This window comes from Cervus canadensis, chromosome 25, assembly GCF_019320065.1.
Source record: "Cervus canadensis isolate Bull #8, Minnesota chromosome 25, ASM1932006v1, whole genome shotgun sequence".
Lineage (NCBI taxonomy): Eukaryota > Metazoa > Chordata > Mammalia > Artiodactyla > Cervidae > Cervus > Cervus canadensis.
In genome coordinates, this window is record NC_057410.1 from 15,621,356 (window position 1) to 15,646,348 (window position 24,993).

General features: G+C 37.9%; 1 protein-coding gene across 2 annotated transcripts in view; it reads right to left on the reverse strand.

Annotated features, from left to right (window-relative positions):
• Positions 1 to 24,993, reverse strand: part of SLC2A13 (solute carrier family 2 member 13) — a 482,259-nt gene that overhangs the window by 257,561 nt on the left and 199,705 nt on the right. For both annotated transcript variants that reach the window (XM_043446759.1, XM_043446760.1), the window contains exon 4: positions 15,268 to 15,376. In XM_043446759.1, coding sequence (XP_043302694.1) covers positions 15,268 to 15,376 — 109 coding nt within the window. The remainder of the gene's footprint in view (positions 1 to 15,267; positions 15,377 to 24,993) is intronic.

A 24,993-nucleotide genomic window follows, 5' to 3' on the forward strand; every position in this document is an offset into this window, starting at 1 on the left:
ACAAAGCACAATGCTATTATGACAGATATCTAGTTCAAGTGGGAGAATGATATGCAGAGGTCCTGCTGTTGTTCAATTGCCCACTTGTGTCCAACTTTTTGTGACCCCATGGACTGCAGCCTGCCGGGTCCCCCATCCCTCACCATCTCCCGGAGTTTGCCCAAGTTCATGTCTATTGCATCGGTGATGCCATCCAGCCATTTCATTCTCTGACGCCTCATCCCTTCTGATCCCCTTCATGGATCACTGCCTTGTTGTGGCAAAGGGGCTGAGTAACTCGATGAAGTTATGAACCATGCCATGTAGGGCCACCCAAGATGGACAGGTCATACTGAAGAGTTCTGAGAGAATGTGATCCATTGGAGGAGGGAATGGCAAACTAAGCCAGTATATTTGTCATGAACCTCATGAATTACATAAAAAGACATAAAGGCCCCGAGGCTTTGATGAATCATCAGAAGCAGAGAATGTTGCACAGAGCAGGAGGCAGAGCATGGGTGAAGTGGTTCAAAACAGGACAGGAAAGAGATGGATAAAAGTAATGCCACAAATGGTTCTAGACTTTCAGATCTGCTGAATGCTGTGGTTATCATTAAATAACTTTAAGTCAAGATGGGTAAGGCTTGACTTTGTTTCAGAAAGTTCACAGAGATAAGAAGGATAAACTCTTGGAGGTGAAATTTAAGGCTGAAAAATTCTCTGTGCATCTCCTGGTGTTGCCCAGTCATCTTGACCCCACATCCTCCTTCACAAAGGGAGGTTCACTTTGATTTTCTCTCTTAGGAATTTGGGAGCCACCCATGTGATTAAAGGATTAAAATTTTTCAGGGGACTGGTTCAAGACAGTGGAGTAGAAGGACCTATGCTTATCTTCCCCTGTGAAAGCACCAAAATTTGCAACTAGTTGTTAAACAACCACCAACAGGATAACACTGGAACCCACCATAAAAAAGATATCCCTCATCCAAGGACAAAGGAGAAGCTGCAATGAGACGGTAGGAGGGGCACAATCATGATAAAGTCAAATGCTATACTCACTGGGTGGGGAACCCACAAACTGAAGAACAATAATATCAAAGAAGTTCTCCCACTGTTGTGAAGGTTCTAGATGCCACATCAGGCTCTGTAGCCTGGGGATCTGGCAAAGAGACTGGAAATCTCCTGGGAATTTGACGTTGAAGGCTAGTAGGGCTTGATTACAGGACTTCCACAGGACTGGGGAAAACAGAGATTCCACTATTGGAGGGCACAAACAAAACCTTGTGCATACCAAAACCCTGGGGAAAGGAACCGTGACCCCACAGGAGAACGAGCCAGACCTACCTATGAGAGTCTGAGGGTCTCTGCAGAGGCGTGGGTTGGCAGTGGCCCACTGCAGGGATGGGGCACTGGCAGCAGCAGTCTTGGGAGATGCATCTCAGCCTAAGTCCTCTTGGAGTTTGCCATTAGCCCTAGCATAGAGTCTACAGACTTCAGGACTGAGTCATCTGAGGCCAAACAACCAAACAGGAGGGAGCACAGCCAAACCCATCAGCAGACAACTGGATTAAAGTTTTACTGAGCCACCAAAGCAAGACCCAGTTTTCCCCACAGCCAGTCCCTCCCATCAGGAAGCTTGCACAAGCCTCTTATCCTCATCCACCAGAGGGCAGACAGAAGAAACCAGAATTACAATCCAAGCAGCCTCCAGAACTTAAAAAACCACCACAGAAAAATAATCAAAATGAAAGGAAATAGAGTTATTTCTCACATGAATGAAGACAAATCCCCAGAAAAACAACTAAATGAAGAAGAGATAGGCAACCTTCCAGAAAAAGAATTCAGAATAATGATAGTGAAGATGATCCAGTATCTTGGAAGAAGAATGGAGAAGATGAAAGAAATGCTTACCAAAGATCTAGAAGAACTAAAGAACAAACAAACAGAGATGAACAATACAGTAGAAGGAATCAATAACAGAATAACTGAGGCAGATGAATGAATGAGAAGACAGATTGATGGAAATCATTGTTGCAAAACAGAATATAGAAAAAAGAATGAAAAGAAATTAAGACAGCCTAAGAGACTTTTGAGACAACATCAAATGCACTGGCATTCACATTAAAGGGGTGCCAGAGGGAGAAGAGAGAAAGGACCTGAGAAAATATTTGAAGAGACAAAAGCTGAAAACTTCCGCAACATGGGAAAAGAAAAAGTCAGCCAAGTCCAGGAAGCATAGAGTGTCCCAGGCAGGATAAACCCAAGGAGGAACACATCAAGACACACAGTAATCAAACTGACAAAAATAAAAGACATAAAATTAAAGACATAAAATATTAAAAGCAACAAGGGAAAAAAGAAAAACAACATACAAGGGAAATCCTGAAAGATTATCAGCTGATTTCTCAACAGAAACTCTACAAACCAGAGGGAATGTCATGATATATTCCAAGTGATGAAAGGCAGGAAACTACAACCAAGAATACTCTACCCAGCAAAACGCTCATTCAGATTTTAATGAAGAAATCAAAAGCTTTCCACATATGCAAAAGTTAAGAGAATTTAGCATTACTAAACCAGCTTTACCACAAATGCTAAAGGAACTTGTCTGGGCAGGAAACACAAGAGAAGGAAAAGATCTACAAAAAATAAGCCCAAAACAATTAACAAAATGGTAATAGAAGCATACATATCAATAATTACCTTAAATGTAAATGGATTAAATGCACCAACCAAAAGATGTAGACTGGCTGGATTGGTACAAGACAAGACCTATATATATGCTGTCTACAAGAGACCCACCACAGACCTACAGACATTTACAGACTGACAGTCAGAGGACGGAGCGCGGACTTCACACAAATGGAAATCATGAGAAAGATGGAACGAAAGTGAAAGTGACAGTGGAGCCGTGTTCGACTCTCTCCTACCCCATGGACAGTAGCCTACACCAGGTTTCTCCGTCCATGGGATTTTCCAGGCAAGAATACTGGAGTGGGTCGCCATTTCCTTCTCCAGGGGATCTTCCCCACTCAGGGATCAAACCCGGGTCTCCCGCATTGCAGGCAGACGCTTTACCCTCTGAGCCACCAGGGAAGCTAACAATACTCATATCAGACAAAACAGACTTTAAAACAAAGGCTGTCAGAAGAAATTAGGAATTGGTACAATTCCAGTTAATCTTCTGTGGATGCTTGAATTTAGAAGTACATCCAAGGTTATGGTGGCAGAGTGTGATCACAGATGAGAAAAACCACAGAAAGATCTCAAAGAGAAAGAAGAGAATGCATACAGCCAGAAAAAACAAGACCACAGTGTCACATGGACACAGAGGCTGAGCACATGACTCTCCAGTTTCTGCTCTCAGCTCTGATGAAATAAAAATTCATATTTTAAGGCAAGACATAAAAAAATTAAAATGTAATATTTTCCTCTGCCCATTTTGGCCTCCATCATTCCTTCTAGTGTGCAACTGCATTATGCCTTGACCAGATCTCCCCAACAGGAGGAATACCTACTGAACCATATACATCAATTTTTCTCCTTCTGGCATTAGCAATGTAGCTCCTTAGAAGATAATATTGCTTTCTCAACTCTGTAAGTGGTTTTAATGACCCACTATTTGCCTTGTAGGTGCAGACATCTTTAGTGAACTTTATGTATGTCCAATGCTTATTTATCATTCCCCTTAAAGATAGCAATTGATGCAAAACAGACTGATCAAACAACCTAGGAATATACCGAGTCAAACCTAATAGAAGTTCTTAGCTCAACTACCTACTTATAACCTACCAGCTATATTACTTATATTCTTTCTACTTTATAAGGTTGTTGTTTCCTTTATTACCAAATGTATGATGGAGCCTCAGATAAAATTATTCATGATTAGGTAATTTGAAACCACTGATCAAATAAATAGTTCTATAAAATCAGTGACTGAAATAGCGTAACTGTAGGTATGGGAAGAAGCAATGAGAGGGAACCATTTCCTGGACCATAACAGATTAGGTGTTATGGTGGTCCAGAGGCTTCTGGCTACTGTTAACAGAGCGTAGCCCAGTAATAGCACATGGAGTGGCCCATCAAGGAAATCCCTGCCTGATCTCGGCATGAGCATTGCTAACGCTATGAAACAAGTTGGTCATGAAATGTCTCCCAAACCTTGGTCAAAATTAAGACCAAAAAAAAAAAAAATAATAATAAGATAGAAAGGGTTTCTGATGGGCTGCTGAACAGCATCGAAACATGTATATTATCTATAGTGAAACAGATCACCAGCCCAGGTTGGATGCATGAGACAAGTGCTCGGGCCTGATGCACTGGGAAGACCCACAGGGATCGGGTAGAGAGGGAGGTGGGAGGGAGGATCGGAATGGGGAACACATGTAAATCCATGGCTGATTCATGTCAATGTATGGCAAAAACCACTACAATATTGTAAAGTAATTAGCCTCCAACTAATAAAAATAAATGAAAAAAAAAATTCATGTTGCAAATAAAAAAAAAAAAGAAAGGGAAGGGACTGTACAATAAAGAACGTTGCCAACCATCCAGTTCTATAAGAATCAAGTCATTAATCACTGCAGTTGCTCATCAACAATATAGCCTGAAAGGAATTCCGGGTAAAGATCAAGATGAGGCAAAATTGCCAGAACTGCTCCTCAGACAGACAGATATTTTCAGGAGAAATTTTTATGAACCTGATGCTTTTGTCTTCCCATACCTATGAAAACACTAAAACCATTACCTTAGATGCCTATTCCTAGTGACTAGTGACCTTCTACAAGAGATGTGTGCTTGGTCGCACATACCCTCTTCACCAAAATCATGTGTGCACTGCCCTCCCCCTTTGCCTCTTCAAAACAGTTCTCAGAGCTCTCTGAGAGACTGTCTTTAGGTTATTTTCAGGTTGGCCCAAATAAAATGTTCCATTTCTTTCTTAGATTGACTCTTGATTAATATTTTTTCAAAAGCCCCTTGGTAGGTTCAGCTTTATTTCTAAACTTCAACCCCGTGCCCTTATTGCAAACCACTCTTTTTTTAAGTTAGATTTGAGTAAATTCTGTTACTTGCAAATACAATGAACTCTAACTAAAGCATGGCCTAACCTTGGACAGATAATGAAAATGAAGATAATAGGAAGAATATAAAAGATGTGTGTTTGTGTTCACTCAGCCATATCTGACTCTTTGCAATTCCATGGACTGTAGCCCTCCAGGCTCTTTTGTCCATGGGATTCTCTAGGTGGAAACACTGGAGTGGGTTGCCATTTCCTCCTGCAGGGGATCTTCCTGACCCAGATATCCAAGCCGCGTCTCCTGTGGCTCGTCCTTTGGCAGGCAGATTCTTTACCATTGAACCACCTGGGAAGCTCAGTAACAGCTGATAAGGGAGTAAAAGTGAAGGGAATTGCAACTAGCTGAATTTGGACATCTTGGTTCCCCAACCACAGTCCTGGGTTCCCACTGGTCAAATCCTTCACAAGAGGAAGAAGGGCAGAATTGGTGAGAAACAACAGACCATCTTGTGTATGTAGAGGTTGGTGAGAATAGGATATCCAAATAAAAATGCCCAGCAGTTGGATATGACTATGCATCTCAGAGCAGTTCTGATCTGGAAATGTATGCTAGGCCATTTCTAACAGGTAGATGGTCACGGAAACTATGGAAGGGAACAAAATCTCCCAGCAGAGTTACAACTGCAGCCAAGGCCTGGGGAGCACTAGCATTAAAGTGTAAACTAGGTAGAAAACGTCATGAAGGAGACTCAAGATGAAATGCGGTGCTGTGCCAATAAGGGAAATTTCTTAAGAAGAATGCTGACCAAGTGAGGACAGCCCAGGTAGCTGAATTATTGAGAGGATAACAAATGTGAGTTTGGGAAGAGGAGAACCAAACTCCCCGACGTCTGGGGACCTACTGTGAGGCAGACATTTCCTTAACTCATTTCATCCTCAAAACAACCTTTCAAGACAGGTGGCACTACCTCTTTTTAAAGATGAGAGGAAAAGACCAAGGTTCCCTGGGGATGGGCTACATTATGTTCTGTATATCTAGTCCCTGGAGGAGTGCCTTCCCCTTATTTGTTTAAAGAATGAACATTTCTACAATTTAGTAGGTGGTGCTAGTGGGAGAGAACCTGCTTGACAATGCAGGTAGATGGAAAAGGCACAGGTTTGCTCCCTGGTTTGGGAGGATCCCTGGAGGAGGACACGGCAACCCACTACAGTATTGCTGCCTGGAGAATCCCATGGACAGAGGAGACTGCCAGGCTGCAGTCCATAGGGTCCTACAGAGTCGGATACAACCGAAGCGACTTAGCACACACGCACCTGGAACTAACCGGACTGGTTACTCTCAAACTCACATATGATTTGGGGAGCAAGGTTCTACTCTAGGGACAGAGCAGGCCTATTTCCTAGAGCACACCCCTGGATTTTTGTGCTATTATTTCAATTCGTTGACACCATCTCCATTTCTTCTGCTTACCTTTCAGCAAGACATATGAGTGACAGAAAGGTCAGTCAAGGAAACCACATCATCATATCGCCAAAGACGTCCTAGGGAACACAAATCTAAGGGTGCTTCAGAAACTGGTGGGGGGGGAATAAATTTCCATTAATCACAAAACTTTAAATTCACACCTGACTCAGAAAACACGCAGAAAGGATCTGACTATCTTTTGAAGTAAACCACAAGTCAGGCCCCCCGGGGTATACTTAGTCACAGCTCCTACACTTCCCAGGGAGGCATTGTTTGTTCTCATTTAAAGGTCACTGAGGTCTTTTCTGGTTCGCTTATATGTGGAATCTAGAAAAAATGGTTGAAATGAACTTATTTGCAAAGCAGAAATAGAATAACAGATGTAGAGAACAAACTTATGGTTACCAAAGATGTTAAGGGGGAGGCTGGATGAATTGGGATTGACATATATACCCTACTATGTAGAAAGAAGAAAACTAATGTAAGTATCTACTGTATAGCGCTGGATACTACTCAGTGCTCTGTGGTGACCTAAATCGGATGGGAATCCAAAAAAGAGTGGATATATGTACACATATAGCTGGTTTACTTTGCTGTATGGTAGAAGCTAACACAACATTGTAAAGCAACTATACTTGAACAAAAGTTAACTTTAAAAACGTCACTGAGGTCTTTTCTCCCTGACTAAACATAAGAGGAAAAGAATGTATCTAACACTGAAGCAGATAGCACTCCTATCACATTTATTAGTTAGAAAAAAAAATACTACTTTCCCTTTTCCTATATTTTGAAAATTAGAGACAAGTATCAAAAAAAAAAAATAGGGTATGATAACAATTTTGTATTTACAGAGGATGCTTCAAATGCTGCACTGATGGATGGATTTGGGCCAAAGAGGACAAGTTAACTATGCAATGCCTCTGCTTTTCACAAATGATCTGGCATTTTCTAAGCGTTTTGTTCCATTCATACTACCTGCTGAGAACCTCAGAGAGAGTAAAACATCACATTTGGTTCAGACTTACAACACGAGAAAGCAAACCCTTATTCTTTTCTTATTTCCTGTCACCTTTGTTTTTCTCTATATTTACCACCATCTGGCTGGCTTGTTGTACTGTGTTTCCTTTGCATGGTAATTTTTCACACTAGGAGACTTTGTTGGGGATAAAATATGATAATGGAACAAATTCAAAACTACTGCACTTATGAAATTAAATTATTAAATATGATTAACAAGTATAATACCATCAGGCTGGCCTGTCCACAAACTCTAGATCAGCATATAAAGCAAAGGCCTCAACTGGGTACTAGCAGTTTAGTCTGATGCATTTTATAATTCTTGAGATGGATGCAACTTTATTAGCTCATAGTCATTTTGGACTTTTATCCTTGGGTGGTACTGAATTTCACTAACTTTGGTTTGTTTACATATCACTCCCAAACAAGTTTTAAAGTGACAGCCCTAGGCACTTAAGGTGTTCTACCACTAAAGGGTAGCCCAGATGACTCAGAGTAAGAAAATCAGGTTGTATCCTCAGTCAGTTTTCACCCCAATCCCAAAGAAGGGCAGTGTTCAAGAATGTTCAAACTACCACACAACTGTGCTCATTCCCCATGCTAGTAAGGCTATGTTTAAAACTCTTCAAGCTAGGCTTCAGCAGTAGAAGCCTATTCAGTAGAAGCTCAGTTCAGCTTCTTGAACTGAGGACTTCTAGATGTACAAGCTGGGTTTAGAGAAGGCAGAGAAACCAGAGATCAAATTGCCAACATTCACTTGATCACAGAGAAAGCAAGGGAATTTCAGAAAAATATCTACTTCTGCTTCACAACCAACTGTGGAAAATTCTTAGAGATGGTAATATCAGACTATTTTATCTGTCTCTTGAGAAAGATGTATGTGGGTCAAGAAGCGACAGTTAGGACCTTACATGGAACAACTGACTGGTTCAAAATTGGGAAAGGAGTACGATGAGGCTGTATACTGTCACTCTGTTTATTTAACTTATATGCAGAGTTCATCATGCAAAATGCTGGGATGGATGAGTTACAAGCTGGAATCAAGACTGCCAGTAGAAATATCAACAATGTCAGATATGCAGATGCTACCACCCTAATGCCAAAAAGTGAAGAGGAACTGAATAGCCTCTTGATGAGGGTGAAAGAGGAGAGTGAAAAGGCTGGCTTAAAACTCAACATTCAAATAGTGAAGATCATGGCATGCCATCCCATCACTTCATGTCAAGGGCAAAAAGTGAAAGCAGTGACAGATTTTCTCTTCTTGGTCCCCAAAATCACTGCAGATGGTGACTGCAGCCATGAAATTAGAAGTTGCTTGCTCCCTGGAAGGAAGGCTATGACAAACCTAGACAGCATATTAAAAAGAAGAGATATCACAAAGGGCTGTATTGTCAAATCCATGGTTTTTCCAGTAATCATGTAGGGATGTGAGACTTGGATCATAAAGAAAGCTGAGCACCAAAGAACTGATGTTTTCGAATGGTGGTGCTGGAGAAGAATCTTGAGAGTCCCTTGGTCATCAAGGAGATCAAACCAGTCAATTCTAAAGAAAATCAACTCTGAATACTCACTGGAAGGAGTGAAGCTGAAGCTCCAGTACTTTGGCCACCTGATGTGAACATCTGACTCACTGGAAAAGACCCTGATGCTGGGAAAGACTGAAGGCAAAACAAGAAGAGGGTTGCAGAGGATGAGATGGTTGGACAGCATCACCAATTCAATGAACATGAACTTTGGCATACTCTGAGAGATAGTGAGGAATAGGGTGGCCTGGCTTGCTGCATGCAGTCCATGCAGTCAGAAAGAGTCAGACACGACTTAGCAATTGAACAACAACCACCCTCAGCTCTAAAACTCATGTTACAGTGGACAAGTCACTTTAACTCATTAAGCCTTTGCTTCCTTAGTTTGAGAATAAACAGAAGAACTGCCTTGCTGACTCAACAGGATATTTATAAAGAACAAGAGAGGTCACGTCTATGAAAATTTTTATAGTGTTATATATAAAAAACAGTAAACATGTTTGTTTTTACCATTACATTAATAAATAATTATATCACTGAAGAGGCTAAAAGTGTTGTCCTATTTTTTCTTTTCTGTTAATATCTATTTTATATGCTAGAGTAGTACCAGGTATTAGGTTGGCGTAAATGTAATTCTGGTTTTGGACAGTGAACTTTAAATCATTATAACTAGACTCAAAAACATTTTTATTAAACAAAATATTAACCATTACAATCAACACATTTTTGCAAATGAGAAATAAATCTATTCCTGTAGCATAAAAACTCGTGCTTTGGGATTTGACAAACTCTTGGAAAGCATTTTCTGCCTACTGCTGGATGTGGAAGTGTTTTCCCTGCAAAAATTGTCAAGATGCTTGAAGAAGTCATAGTCAGTTGGCCAGAGGTGAGGAGAATATGGCAGATGAGGCAGAACTTTGTGGCCCAATTCATTCAACTTTTGAAGCATTGGTTGTATGATATACAGTCAGGCGTTGTCATGGAGAAGAATTGGGCCCATTCTGTTGATCAATGCCGGCTGCAGGTGTTGCAGTTTTCGGGGCATCTCATCAATTTGCTCAGCATACTTTCTCAGATATAATGGTTTCGTTAGTATTCAGAAAGCTGTAGTGGATCAGACTTGTAGCAGATCATCGAACAGTGACCATGACCTTTTTTTGTGCAAGTTTGGCTTTGGGAAGTGCTTTGGAGCTTCTTCTCAGTCCAACCACTGAGCTGGTTGTTGCTAGTTGTCATATAAAACTCACTTTTCATTGCACATCACAATCCAATTGGGAAATGCTTCATTGTTATTGTGAAGAATAAGAGAAGATGACACTTTAATGATGATGCTTTTGATATGTGGTCAGCTCATGAGCCACTGACTTATGGAGCTTTTTCACCTTTCCAATTTGCTTCAAATGCCAAATGACCATAGAATGGTTGATGTTGAGTTCTTCAGCAACTTCTCGTGCAGTTTTAAGAGGATCAGCGTCAATGATCCTCTGTACTGTGAATCTGTTAGCTGTTTGCTAACCACCACTGCACTGTAAAGTTGTAAGCAGTCCCTGGGCCAAATGCGTTGCTGATGTTGTGAGTTATCTCCACTGCTTTATGGCCCATTTTGAACTCAAATAAGAAAATTGCTCGAATATGCTTTTTTGCTTAATATCATTTCCCTAGACTAAAATAAATATAAAATAAACAGCAACTAATAAGGCATTAGCAAAAAAAATGAAGCGAGAAATGCACATGAAAATAATGTATAACATAACCCATTTATTTACAAATGTATTTCAATATCAAATAACAAAGTTCAACAATGCAAAACCGCAATTACTTTTGCACCAACCCCATATTTAAGTGAAGTGAAGTGAAGTGACTCAGTCATGTCTGACTCTTTGCTACCCCATGGACTGTAGCCCACCAGACTCCTCTGTCCATGAGATTTTCCAGGCAAGAATACTGGAGGGGGTTGCCATTTCCTTCTCCAGGGGATCTTCCTAACCCAGGGATCGAAACCCAGGTGTCCTGCATCACAGGCAGATGCTTTAACCTCTGCGCCACCAGGGAAACCCATATTAATGCTTAGTAAATGATAGCTATTAAGATTAGTATTGCGAGGCCATTTTTTCCAAAGCCTTCTATTATCTCTAGTAAACACAAAGAAGTAGTGATCCACCAGAGATTAAAGTAAAGCAGTTATGCAGGTGGGAATGATCTGCCCATTCCATGGAATTGCCTATCTCCTACCCCTACTTTAAGTTAGTAGCAAAGAGAAAGAAGAGATGAATCTGGGAGCATTAATCTAAAAGAAGAGCAGTTTAAAAATAGCAGACTATTTAGAGTGTCCAAAATAAGTTTATACACCCATAATCCCTTTTACCTGAAGCTGACATAAAAGCTTAAAATTCTGGATTTTCTTCTCCTCTTTACTGCAAATTTTCTGTGTAACCTTAAAATGATCCATTTAAACACTTGGTTTTTCCAGGTAAAACTCTGCTACCTTCCATCTGTCCAAGATGGACTAATTTTATGTTTATCAAGACATATCAAAATATAGCTTAAGTTCCTCAAAAGAAGCAAGATGCTAACAAACCCAAATGTAGCCAAGTGTTTCCTTTCTTTTACTTTTTCTCTTTTTCTTTTTTTCCTCTCTCTCCCTCACTACCACCTAATTACTCACCTATACACATTTTGGTTGTGGAAATAATAATGTGGGAATGACCCCTTTATTAATAAAATAGAAACTTTTAGCTAGAAATTGGAACATTATTGACATTATAACCAGAGTTTAGAATAGATCACATGAGAATTACTTTGAGTTGTTTTCACATCATATTCTTCATAGATCACTACTCTTCCAATTATTTTGACACGTGGAAATATTTTATTGGTCTGTGAGGTAGTGCAATAATATAGCAGGAATATATCAGGAAAATAGAACTCTATTTGCTTGTTCTCTCTTGTGAATAGAGAATAAGCTATTCAGCAGCATGTTTGAAATTATTGATTAGAGTCATAATAGAAAATTGCCTCTTCTAAAAGTTAAATGTACTGTCTGAAGTATGTAACAGTTCTAAGACCTTAGAAGTCCTATGCTCGACGTGACAGTAGGATGATAATGTATGGGTTAGGATATAAACATGATTTATACAAATATAAGATACTTGGATACACTCACAACAGATATATGTGTGTGTGTGTGTGTATATTCACAGCAGATAATAAATATTCTAAGAAATAAATCTATTTCCTTAACTGATATAGAACATTAATTCATGGATATAGAATTAAAGATCCTACGAGGGAGACCAGAGAAAACTAAACATGGTAAGATTATATAATACAATTGTAAGGAAGATTTATGTTTCAATATTTTTTCATATGATCTTTTATCAACTGTTCTGGGTAAAAAACAGAATTCAAACTTGGGGTGGAAAATGGATTTTATAAAAAACATTTCAACTTCTACAGATTATTAAGTTTTGGTTGGAAATACAAAGGCGCACTGCCTACTTCATTCTCCACTTGAAAGAGAAGAAGCAAAAAAGAATAAAGAGTAATATACATAAAAATATTCATAAAAACAGAATTCTGAATTAAATAACATTTTAAAATGAAAAAAAGTAATAGATATTTTCTTGTAAAGGCAACAAAAAGTAAGCTATTAAGCTGCATTTAAGAGATTATTTTAAACTATAAGAAATAAAAATTATGGTAGTATTTACTGTATCTTAAGGATAATGGGGGAAAATGGAAAAGAAACACATATACATGCACACACATGAATACAGACTAGACAAAGTAGAAGAAAACACATTATATGAGAATCCTAAATTAGGCATTTTCCATCCAAATAATAAAAATAGTATGGTCTATTTTAAATAAATTGATTTACAGTGTTTTTTTTTTCAACTTATTTTTATTTTTTTATTTTTTCATTTATTTTTATTAGTTGGAGGCTAATTATTTTACAATATTGTAGTGGTTTTTGTCATACATTGACATGAATCAGCCATGGATTTACATGTATTCCCCATCCCGATTCCCCCTCCCACCTCCCTCTCTACCCGATCTGGGCATACACACCGAGGAAACCAGATCTGAAAGAGACACGTGCACCCCAATGTTCATCGCGGCACTGTTTATAATAGCCAGGACATGGAAGCAACCTAGATGCCCATCAGCAGACGAATTGATTTACAGTTTTATGGGCTTAAAATATGAATGTCTGAAGTTATGTACTACGAAAAACCAATGGTTACTTAGCATGGGTAACATCATATAAGTGTCTAGTCTTCTAAACTCTAATACTAAGGTTAAATTTAAGTCTGCAGGGAGTTGCCAGCTATTCTGCATCATGTAGACACAGTATAAAATTAACCATAATTTACCTTATTTTATTATTCTTACTTTCCAGGATTAATACTCAACTACAAGCAACAGCTGTATTGAAGACATTACCTATTAGTTTGTGACAAGCAAAGTACATTAATGACTATCATACATCTTATGGAATATCAGGATCCTTACAGTCATATCACTTGATCTCACTGTGAAAAGACTGAGAATTTGGAGAAATAAACACTTTATTAAAATTTGAAAACCTGAATCAGCACATTTTACATTAGATATCACAAGTGGACTTGTCATACAACAATCATTTCAACTAGGAACACACTGACTTCACCTCATCCACCAATTAGATTGGCCCTGTCTGTGATCCTTGTTTTACAGGACTACAAAAAAGCACAACAAAAATTCACTTTCTACGCTTTAAACTTGTCAAATTTAAATGCCAAGAAAAGGGTAGAACAAACAAAAGATTTTCAGAAATAGGACAGATGTTAAATTAGGTTGATGAACTAGATTTGTACATAGGATTATTACTGCATTGCGTTGTTTGAAAGACTGGTGCTAGCCTTGCTACAATTCCATACCATTACCACACTAAGGACAGTGAATGTGCCTCAGAAAAGTCATGGTATGCCACGTCCAGGAACAAAAATGCTAGGTGCTATACTGACAGATAAGCTTAAAAGATATGATAATGGTGAGGAAAAGATGAAAGTAAATGTTAGAGGGGAGGAGAGAACCAATATTAAAATGTAGCTCAGAAAGCTGATGGCTAACAAGGATTACCATTAAAGTCAAATTCACAAAGGGTATGGATATATTCAAGTTGGAGTTTCTTAATCAATTCCAACTTAATCTAATGGGTCCTTGGGCCCTAGTTACTACTTTAACTACTTCACTCTTCTGAAATTACCACTGAATAATTCATTATAACCCAAGTAATTTAAAAAATCAAAAGTCCCCAAAACAAATGGTTTACTAGGTAAAATCCAATTTTACATAATTTGTATTTTTCTAATGAATAATTTTAACCAGTATGTATAGGGGAAAGTTTCTGAGAACACAGGAGCTTTTCACCAATAACCAGATTCTCAGCAAAAATCATGACTTTTCTCTAACCCATATTCTGTCACCTAGGATCTTAAAAGTCTCCTCTTGGAACAATCTTACGTAGTTCTTATGACAATTTGAAATTCTGTATTAAATTGTGAATTTATTTAATGTGTTGTTTCCTCCACCAGTCTGTATACACTATTAGGCCAAGAACCATGTCTCCTGTATTCACTGCTATGTACCTAGTACAAAATCAACCATCAAAAATGGGTTTAACATCGAATGAATGAAATACGGTAGAACACCCACTCTTCACTCTGCTTCACCCACAACACACATACAACTTTGAGAATTACTGTGAAAACTAGAAAACGTGGAACTTTGGTATATTCCCTACTTCTTTGCTCCCAGTCCATCCCTGGTCCACTGTACTCTAGTTGTAAAAGACATACTTCTATTAATGTTCTTATCACATTGCATTGTAACTGACTGCCCTAAAAGGAAATGAACTAGTTGTGTGTCCACTGATCTCTAATAAATGCCAGGTTTACCCTTTGGTTTACTTTTTAATGAGAATCAAGAAATAGCTTATGAAAAATGACACATTTAGTAGCTCAAAATAAAAGAAACTAATTGATGGCATAAAAAAGAAATTCTAAGAAATCAAATAAAGCCAATAATTACAATGAACAAAATAAGTCACTCTTTTAGTTAAAATTTGGTAAGACTGTTAAACACTGTACAGTTAAGTATCTCCCCAAAGGAGAATTCTATACATTTAATAAAAACAAATCACCAAGAGTCCTACTATTTGTTTTCCATATAAAATAATTCCTCACAATCTTTTCAATAAAAAGTCAGAGAGAAATACATACATGATGGTGTTAATGCCTGAGAGCTGTTGGAACATTTGTAGACCACAACCCACAATTAACGCTCGACGAGTTGGGGGATAACTCAGCATTCTGAAGATCACAGGTCCAGCTTTTTAAAAAAAAAAGAAGGAAAAAGAAGGACACATCTATTATTTTTAGCTCCCACAGTAATTATTCCCATTAGGATAAATTTCCCCAAATCTCTATGGAATCAACACAACTTGGCATTTAAAAATAGAACGTGTGTACTTTTATAGAAGTAGGTGCATAATATATTTTTGAAAACAGTTTATATTTGAGTTGAAACTATAAAATTAAAGAGAGAGAATTCAAGTTAAAACATTTTATGGATACTAGGGGGAAGATCTACAAAACTGTAATGGTTAGAAATTTTTTTCCCTTAAATTCCTATGAGCTGTAATAACCACTCTGTTCTTCTGCTTCCCAGGCAATTAATTACTATTTAAAATCCACTCAATGTAGGACAACTTACAAAGTCACTGGAAAAATTGCTTTAATCAACTGAAAGAATGGCATTCATTAAAAAACAATTAAACAAGGAACAGAATTTATTACAATTTATCTGACTAAAGTAACAAAATTCGTTCCAATGTATTTAACTAAAGTTAAGGAATCTGACTGTGATATCAGACTTAGTTATGACTGAAATGAATATTATTAATAAAAATACCCAAAAGATGATATAGAGATAAAATTTAAAATCTATTTTATATAGGTATATGTATGATATTTCTAGATTTTTTAATAGTTTCCTAGCGGTATTCAATGATAATTTCAAAATATAAATGGGCTTTCAAAATGGGTGTCTCTATATCAGAATCTAGACCAATTCTGAAAAGCTCTAGATCTGAACCCTTAGGCCTTAAGTAAGGTAACTAACCAACTGAGGCCTATCATTTGGACATAACTACCAAAAGTGCCCCTTCTATTCCCAGAAGTGCTTGTTACAACTTCACAGAGGCATGCTGTAGAGTGTCATTACGGTGCCAGAGTTGACTAAAAGGACCTTTGGTATTCCTGTTGTATGAGAAATAGCCTGCGATCACTAGGATGTTAATTGCTTCATTGGAGGAATTTTTCCTGGAGGCTACTTTTTTTTTCTTTTTAAGTAAACCCTAAACCAAGTCATGGGAAGGACTGATGTTGATGCTGAAACTCCAATATTTTGGCCACATGATGAGAAGAGCTGACTCATTTGAAAACACCTGGATGCTGCGAAAGATTGAGGGCAGGAGAAAGGGATGACAGAGGATGAGATCATTGGATGGCATCACCGACTCAATGGACATAGGCTGGGTAGACTCGAGCAATTTGTGATGGACAGGGAGGCCTGGCATGCTGCGGTTTTATGGGGTCACAAAGAGTCGGACACGACTAAGCGACTGAACGGATGCTGATAATGAAACCAAATCAGGTAAAAATCTGAGAAAATTTCACTATTTTGGAATCTTCTGGAAATCTAATATTCCAGTTCATAGAAATGGAATAGAATGTGCTATTGTCTCAGCAATAAAAGTTAATACAGCATGTCAAGACAGAGCATTAATTAGTATTGAGCATTACTGGGTGAAGATATTCATCTCTACATAGGAATGATTATAATCACATGAAGACTTGATTGACTTCCAACAATTTTGTCTCTAGATGGTAAGACTGTACATACCCATTTAGAAAGCAGGCTAAGAGTATTATAAATGTCAAATTGTTTTATATTTAAGTAAAGTTTTAAGAAGGTTGTTTCAAATAGGTAAATTTTATGACAAATAGAAATATATCTGGATCAGTTCTCTGAAAAGCAGGCTCATCTGCAAACTTAGAAATCTATGAATGAGCCACAAAATAAGGACTGTGCATACCATCACATAAATATCTACCTATTTCCATAAATCAAAAAATTCAGATTATTCAGTGGCTAAGTTGTAGCTGATTGTTTGTTATCCCATGGACTGTAGCACCCAGGATCCTATGTCTTTACAGAATCAGACTTTACTTTCACCACCAGACACATCCATAGTTGAGCATTGCTTACGCTTTGGTCCATTACTTAATTCTTTTGGGAGTATTTAGTGATTGCCTTCCATCCATCCCCAGTAGCATACTGGACACCTTCCCACCTGGGGGGCTCATCTTCCATTGTAATATATCTGTGCCTTTTCATGTTGTTAATGGGGTTCTTGCAGCAAGGATAACAGAATGGGGTGCCGTTTCCTCCTCCAGTGGACCATGTTTTGTCAGAACTCTTCACTATGACACATCTGCCTTGGGTGGCCTGGTATAGCATGGCTCAAAGCTTCATTGAGTTACGCAAGCCCTTTTGCCACGACAAGAATGTGATCCAAGAAAGGAAATATAATTTACTTTATATACCATGAAAAAATTTAAAGACAACAACTATGATGTTGTGACAAACAGAACAACAACAACAAAAACCCAAGCCCCTTTTTCAGCTTTTAGGAAACTCCACAGATGAGAAACTGGTCTTCTGCAAGAAATCTATCATAATCTTTGGATAGATGTATCTATTTTCTCTATTAACCTGTTTCATGACTTGACAGACAGTTTAAGCAATACTGATTTGGGAGGGCAGAAAAATAAAGAGAAAATGATGACAAATTAGGGTTAAAATTTTATTTGCCAGAATATCAAGAGATAAATTATCACACAACATCACATATTTATTTCCTAGTTTTTTTTTGTTTTTTTTTTTTAATTCTGGGTTTTGAAAAACAGAGCTGAAGTAACTAGGTTCCTTGACTTTAAACTATACTCCAAAGCTACAGGAATCAAAACAGCATGGTACTGGCACAAAATCAGAAATATAGAGCAATGGAACATAAAGTCCAGAGATAAACACAAGCACCTACAGTCATCTAATCTATGATAAAGGAGGTGAGAACTGGACGTGGAACAACAGACTGGTTCCAAATTGGGAAAGGAGTATGTCAAGGATGTATACTGTCACCCTGCTTAACTACCTTATATGCAGAGGACATCATGGCAAATGCTGGGCTAGATGAAACACAAGTTGGAATGAAGATTGCCAGGAAAAATAGTAATAACCTCAGATATGCAGATGACACCACCCTTATGGCAGAAAGTGAGGAGGAACTGAAGAGCCTCTTGAGGAAAGTCAAAGAGGACAGTGACATGCTGGCTTAAAAGTCAACATTCAAAAAACGAAAATCAAGGTATCTGGTTCCATCATTCATTCATTCATTCATTTCAGTTGCTCATTCCTGTCCAACTCTCTGCGACCCAAAGGACTGCAGCACACCAGGCCTCCCTGTCTGTCACCAACTTCCAGAATTTACTCAAACTCATGTCCATTGAGTCAGTGATGCCATCCAACCATCTCATCCTCTGTTCGTTCCCTTCTCCTTGCACCTTTAATCTTTCCCAGCATCACGGTCTTTTTCCAATGAGTCAGCTCTTTGCATCAGGTGGCCAAAGTATTGGAGTTTCAGCTTCAGCATCAGTCCTTCCAATGAACAACCAGGACTGATCTCCTTTAGGATGGACTGGTTGGATCTCCTTGCAGTCCAAGGGACTCTCAAGAGTCTTCTCCAACACCGCAGTTCAAAAGCATCAATTCTTCCGCACTCCGCTTTCTTTATAGTCCAACTCTCACATCCATACCCAACTACTAGAAAAGCAATAGCTTTGACTAGATTGTCCTTTGTTGGCAAAGCAATGTCTCTGCTTTTTAATAAGCTGTCTAGGTTGGTCATAAATTCTCTTCCAAGGAGCAAACATTTTTTAACTTCACGGCTGTAGTCACCATCTGCAGTGATTTTGTAGCCCAAGAAAATAAAGTCTGCCACTGTTCCCACCATTTCCCCATGTATTTGCCATGAAGTGATCAGACTGGATGCCATGATCTTAGTTTTCTGAATGTTGAGTTTTAAGCCAACTTCTTCACTCTCTTCTTTCACTTTCATCAAGAGGCTCTTTAGTTCTTCTTCACTTTCTGCCATAAGGGTGGTGTCATCTGCATATCTGAAGTTATTGATATTTCTCCCCACAATCTTGATGCCAGCTTGGGCTTCATCCAGCCCAGCATTTCTCATGATGTACTCTACATATAAGTTAAATAAGCAGGGTGACAATATACAGCCTTGACGTACTCCCTTCCTGATTTGGAACCAGTCTATTGTTCCATGTACAGATCTAACTGTTGCTTCCTGATCTGCAAACAGATTTCTCAAGAGACACATCAGGCAGTCTGGAATTCCCATTTCTTTAAGAGTTTTCCACAGTTTATTGTGATCCACAGAGTCGAAGGCTTTGGCATAGTCAATAGAGCAGGAGATGTTTTTCTGGAACTCTTGCTTTTTCAATGATCCAACAGATGTTGGCAATTTGCTCACTGGTTCCTCTGCCTTTTCTAAATCCAGCTTGAACATCTGGAAGTTCACAGTTCACATATTGTTGAAACCTGGCCTGGAGATTTTGAGCATTACTTTGCTAGTGTGTGAGTAGAGTGCAATTCTGTGGTAGTTTGAGCATTCTTTGGGATTGCCTTTCTTTGGGATTGGAATGAAAACTGACCTTTTCCAGTCCTGTGGCTACTGCTGAGTTTTCCAAATTTGCTGGCATATTGAGTGTAGCACTTTCACAGTATCATCTTTTAGGATTTGAAACAGCTCAACTGGGATTCCATCACCTCCACTAGCTTTGTTCGTAGTGATGCTTCCTAAGGTCCACTTGACTTCCCATCCATGATGTCTGGTTCTAGGTGAGTGATCACAGCATCATGAATATCTGGGTCTTGAAGATCTTTTCTGTATAGTTCTTCTGTTTATTCTTGCCACCTCTTCTTAATATCTTCTGCTTCTGTTAGGTCCATACATTTTCTTTCCTTTATTGTGCCCATCTTTGCATGAAAAGTTCCCTTGATATCTCTGGTTTTCTTAAAATGATCTCTAGTCTTTCCCATTCCATCTGGTTCCATCACTTCATGGAAAATAGATGGGAAACAATGCGAACAGTGACAGGCTTTATTTTCTTGGGCTCCAAAATCACTGCAGATGGTGACTGCAGCCATGAAAAAAAAAGACATTTGCTCCTTGGAAGAAGAGCTAGGACCAACATAGACAACTTATTAAAAGCAGAGACTTTTTGGACTGCATGATCAAACCAGTCAGTCCTAAAGGAAATCAGTCCTGAATGTTCATTGGAAGGACTGATGCTGAAGCTGAAACTCCAATACTTTGGCCACCTGATGCGAAGAACTGATTCACTGGAGAAGACCCTGATGCTTGGAAAGATTGAAGACAGGAGGAGAAGGGGATGACAGAGAACGAGATGGTTGGATGGCATTATCAACTCGATGGACATGAATTTGAGCAATCTCTGGGAGTTGGTGATGGACAGGGAAACCTGGCAGGCTGCAGTCAATGGGGTTGCAAAGAGTCAGACATGGCTGAGTGACTGAACTGAACTGAAAGTTTCTTCAGTAAGTGGTGCTAGGAGAACTAGACAGCTACATGTAAAAGAATAAAGTTAGAACACTCCCTAGCACCACACACAAAAAATAAACTCAAAATTGATTAAAGACCTAAGTGAAGGCTAGATACTATAGAAAGAATAGAACACAGGCAGAACACTTTCTGACATAAATTGCATCAAGATCTGTTTTGATATATCTCTTTATTTTATTAAAAAAAAAAAGATAAATGGGGCCTAATTAAACTTAAAAGCTTTTGCACAGCAAAGAAACTGTAAATAAAATGAATAGACAACCATATAATGAGAGAAAATATTTGCAAACAAAGCGGCTGACAAGGGATTAATCTAATATACAAATAGCTCATGCAGCTGAATATAAAAAAATTAAAAACAACCAACAATCCAATCAAGAAGTGGATGAAAGATCATATTTCTCCAAAGAGGACATACAGATGGCCAAAACACACGCAAAAAGATCACTAATTATTGGAGAAAGGCAAATCAAACTACAAAGAGGTATCAGCTTCACATAGGTCAGAATGGCCACTATCAAAAAAATCTATAAACAATCAATGCTGGAGAGGATGTGGAGAGAAGAACCTTCCTACACTGTTGGTAGGAATGTAGATTGGTACATATGGAGAAAAGTATAAAGGATCCTTAAAAAACTAAAAGTAAAAAAAAAAAAAAACAAACAAAAAAAAAACTAAAAGTAGAGCTACCATGTGATCCTGTCATCTGGAGAAAATCATAATTTGAAAAGGTACATGCACCTAATGTTCATTACAGCACTATTTACCGTAGCCAGGACATGGAAGCAACCTAAATGTTCATCAACAGAGGAATGCATAAAAAAGATCTGGTACACACACACACACACACACACACACACAATGGAATATTACTAAGCCACGAAGTAGAATGAAATAATGTCTTCTCCAGCAACATGGATGGACCTAGAGAGTGTCACACTGAAATAATTTAAGTCAGACAGAGAAATACAAAAATCATATGACTTTGTTTACATGTAGAACCTAAAAAAAAATTACAAAATGAACTTATTTACAAAACAGAGTCAGAGATATAGAAAACAAGCTTATGATTACCAGGGGGAAACAGAGGGAGGGAGAAATTGGGAGACAGGGATTAACATATGTACACTACTATATATAAGATAGATAACTAATAAGGACCTACTGTACATAGGTTCTCAAAACTCTGTAATGACCTATATGGGAAAAGAATCTAATAAAGAGTAGATATATATATATGTATACCTGATTCACTTTGCTGAACAGCTGAAACAAACACAATACTTTAAATCAACTATACTCCAATAAAAATGAAAAACAATGTTACAGCTAAAACATATGGTTACATCTGGGTTTTAGACTTTCTTTTGGTTTGGAATTCCTGATAATAATAAACAATGGTAGTTCCTTTATTATACTGAAATATTTTTTAAAGATAAATTTTGGTCATAGCAGCTGTACATCTGATTATGCATAAACAGATTTAAAGAATTTTCTTTCATTAAAATTATAAACCAAGCTTTAGCAGGCAGTAAAACTAACTTCATGAATGCAAACCATTAATCTTCATTTCATGCAAGCTATGAGGCAAGAAATATTCAAATATATTAATTGGTAGAATGTGAAAATTTAAACTGTCATGTTCTACTTATAAAATTCCTTTTGAGTTTTGTAATTAAAAACATGTTATGTACACAAACATTTCACAGTTTATTGTTAACAAAACATTTGTCTTTGAAAAACAGAAATTCCCACATAATAAAAACTAAAACCTCTAGATAACTAAAGCAAAATGGAAATGCAAAATATAAAAAATAATACAAAGTAAACAATACAGGCAAAAACTCCAAATGGGTTCATCTTTTCCATCATTCTGAACACCTCATACTAAGTATCACTAACTTTCACAGTGGTCATGCAGTTGTGGCAGGGCTCTGGGGGCAGGGCTGTAAAGGACGGTCTGAAGAGTGTAGCCATTCCTGTGGACAGGCTGACTATGAAGAAGCTGTGCCTACAGAAGTTTCTCCGGGTATGATTAAAAAATGCACTAGACCACACTTTGTATAAAATTCCAGGTCCTGACTTCCACTTTCAGATAAGATGAAGTAACAGTTACCAGATTTACCTCCAATATGCAACAATTAAAAAGCCACGCAAAAATGCATGAAACAATACTTCACATGATGAGGAGGCAAAGAATACGACTCGTGAGATTCAGGAAGTAAATGAGATGAACCCTACAAATGCCCCAGCTAAAATCTGGAGTAAAGCATTCAGGCAGTAATACAGGAGGCTGCAGGATGCGGAGGGGAAGCCAGGCAAGCTGACGGCCACCTTGAGTTGAAACAATGCCACTCAGGACCCAGGTAACTAGAGTTCACGGGGCAGAGGGCTGGAGAGACGAGAGGGTCACAGAGAGGACACTGGAGATATGCAGGACTCTTTGAATTTTCAGTTGAGGACTGATCAGTAAACGTTTTGTGAAGAAACCACCCCAGGCAGGGGAAAGAGTAGCAGGAAAGAACTACAGTAAATGAACTCCAGGAATTTACAGAAGACTAGCATAAGGAAGAATATTCAGAAGAGTTTTACCTCAGTAATATATATATTTAGTTCAAGATTAAACATTGCTTGGACACCATCTAAAACAGTTTTAAATTAAAGACTCAAATGCTTCCAAGTGAGTGAGTAGCATCCCAGAACCAAGTTCAACAGTAAGATAAAATTTAATAAATCTGGCATACCATAAAAAATTACCAGGCATGCAAAAAGGTGGGAAAGTACAACTTGTAATGATAAAGAGTTTAATTTAGCAAAAGGACATAACAACCCTAAATGTCTTTGCACCTAATAAAAGCTTCAAAATACATGAAGCAAAAAACACAACTGCAAGGGAAAACAGAAGAACCCAAAGTTGTACTTAGATATCTCATTACCTCTTTCTGAGTAATAGCAAAAGTAGGCTAAGCAAAGATAATCAGCAAAGATACAGAAGACACCAACAGCACTATAAACAAACTTGACCTAACATTCAGACAACATCCTATAGAACAAATGTTCTTTTCAACAGTAAATGCATGTTAAATGTCTTAGAACATTTATTGAGATAGATTATATTCTGAGCTCTAAAACTGGTCTCAATTAATTTAAAAGGATTCAAGTCATACAGAGAATGTTCTCTGATTATAATAAAATTAACATACAAATCAATAAATGGAAAGACAATTGGAAAATTCCCCCCAGATCAGAACCTGAATAACAAATTTCCATGGATCAAACAAATTATGGGAAATTAGAAAGTATTCTGAACTAAAATAATATGAAAATGCATCATAGAAAAATTTGTGAAATGGAGCTAAAGTAGAATACAGGAAAATTTATAGCAATGACCTCGGCTTCCACCTTACAAAATCAAAAGAGGGACAAAAGAAACCCCCCAAAAGCACAAGATAAAATAATAATAAAGATCAGAATGGAAATCCATTAAATAGATAAGGAGACAACTGAGAAAAAAATCAATCAAATGAAACCAAAATCTGGCTTGCTGAAAATATCAATAAAATTGATAAACTTTGAGCCAGATTGTGGAAGGCTGAATAATGGCCCCTCAAAAGATATATATCCTCTAATCCCTAGAGCTTGTTAATGTTACCTCAGATGTCAAAAAACAGTGTTTGTGGATGTGAGTAAGGATTTTGCATATGGGAAGATTATCCTGGATTATTACATTTGGGCCTAAAAGTTATCACATGTAACTCTATAAGAGGGAGGCAAAAAGAGATTCAGACAGAATAGGAGAATGCAATATGACCATGAGTGTATATGTTGAACTGATGTAGCCCTAAGCCAAGGAATGCTGGTAAATATATAAATATTTTTTTAAAGCAAGAAACAGATTTCCCTCTGGAGTCTCTAGTGGGTGCATGGCCCTGAAGATACTTTGATTTCAACCTAGCAAAACTTACTTTGAACCAGACTGTGAGAACAAATTTCTATTGTTTTACGTTACCAAGTTTGTGGCACCCATGGGAAAAGATCAGGGAAAAAAAAGAGAGAAGACACAAATCACCAACATCATAAATGAAGGAACTAAAATCAATACAGATATCTACAGATATTTAAAGAATAATGAAAGAGCATTATGAACAACTTTATGGCATTATATTCAACATCTTGGATATAACAGACAAATAACCTAAAAGAGAATCTTCCAAAGCTATCTCAA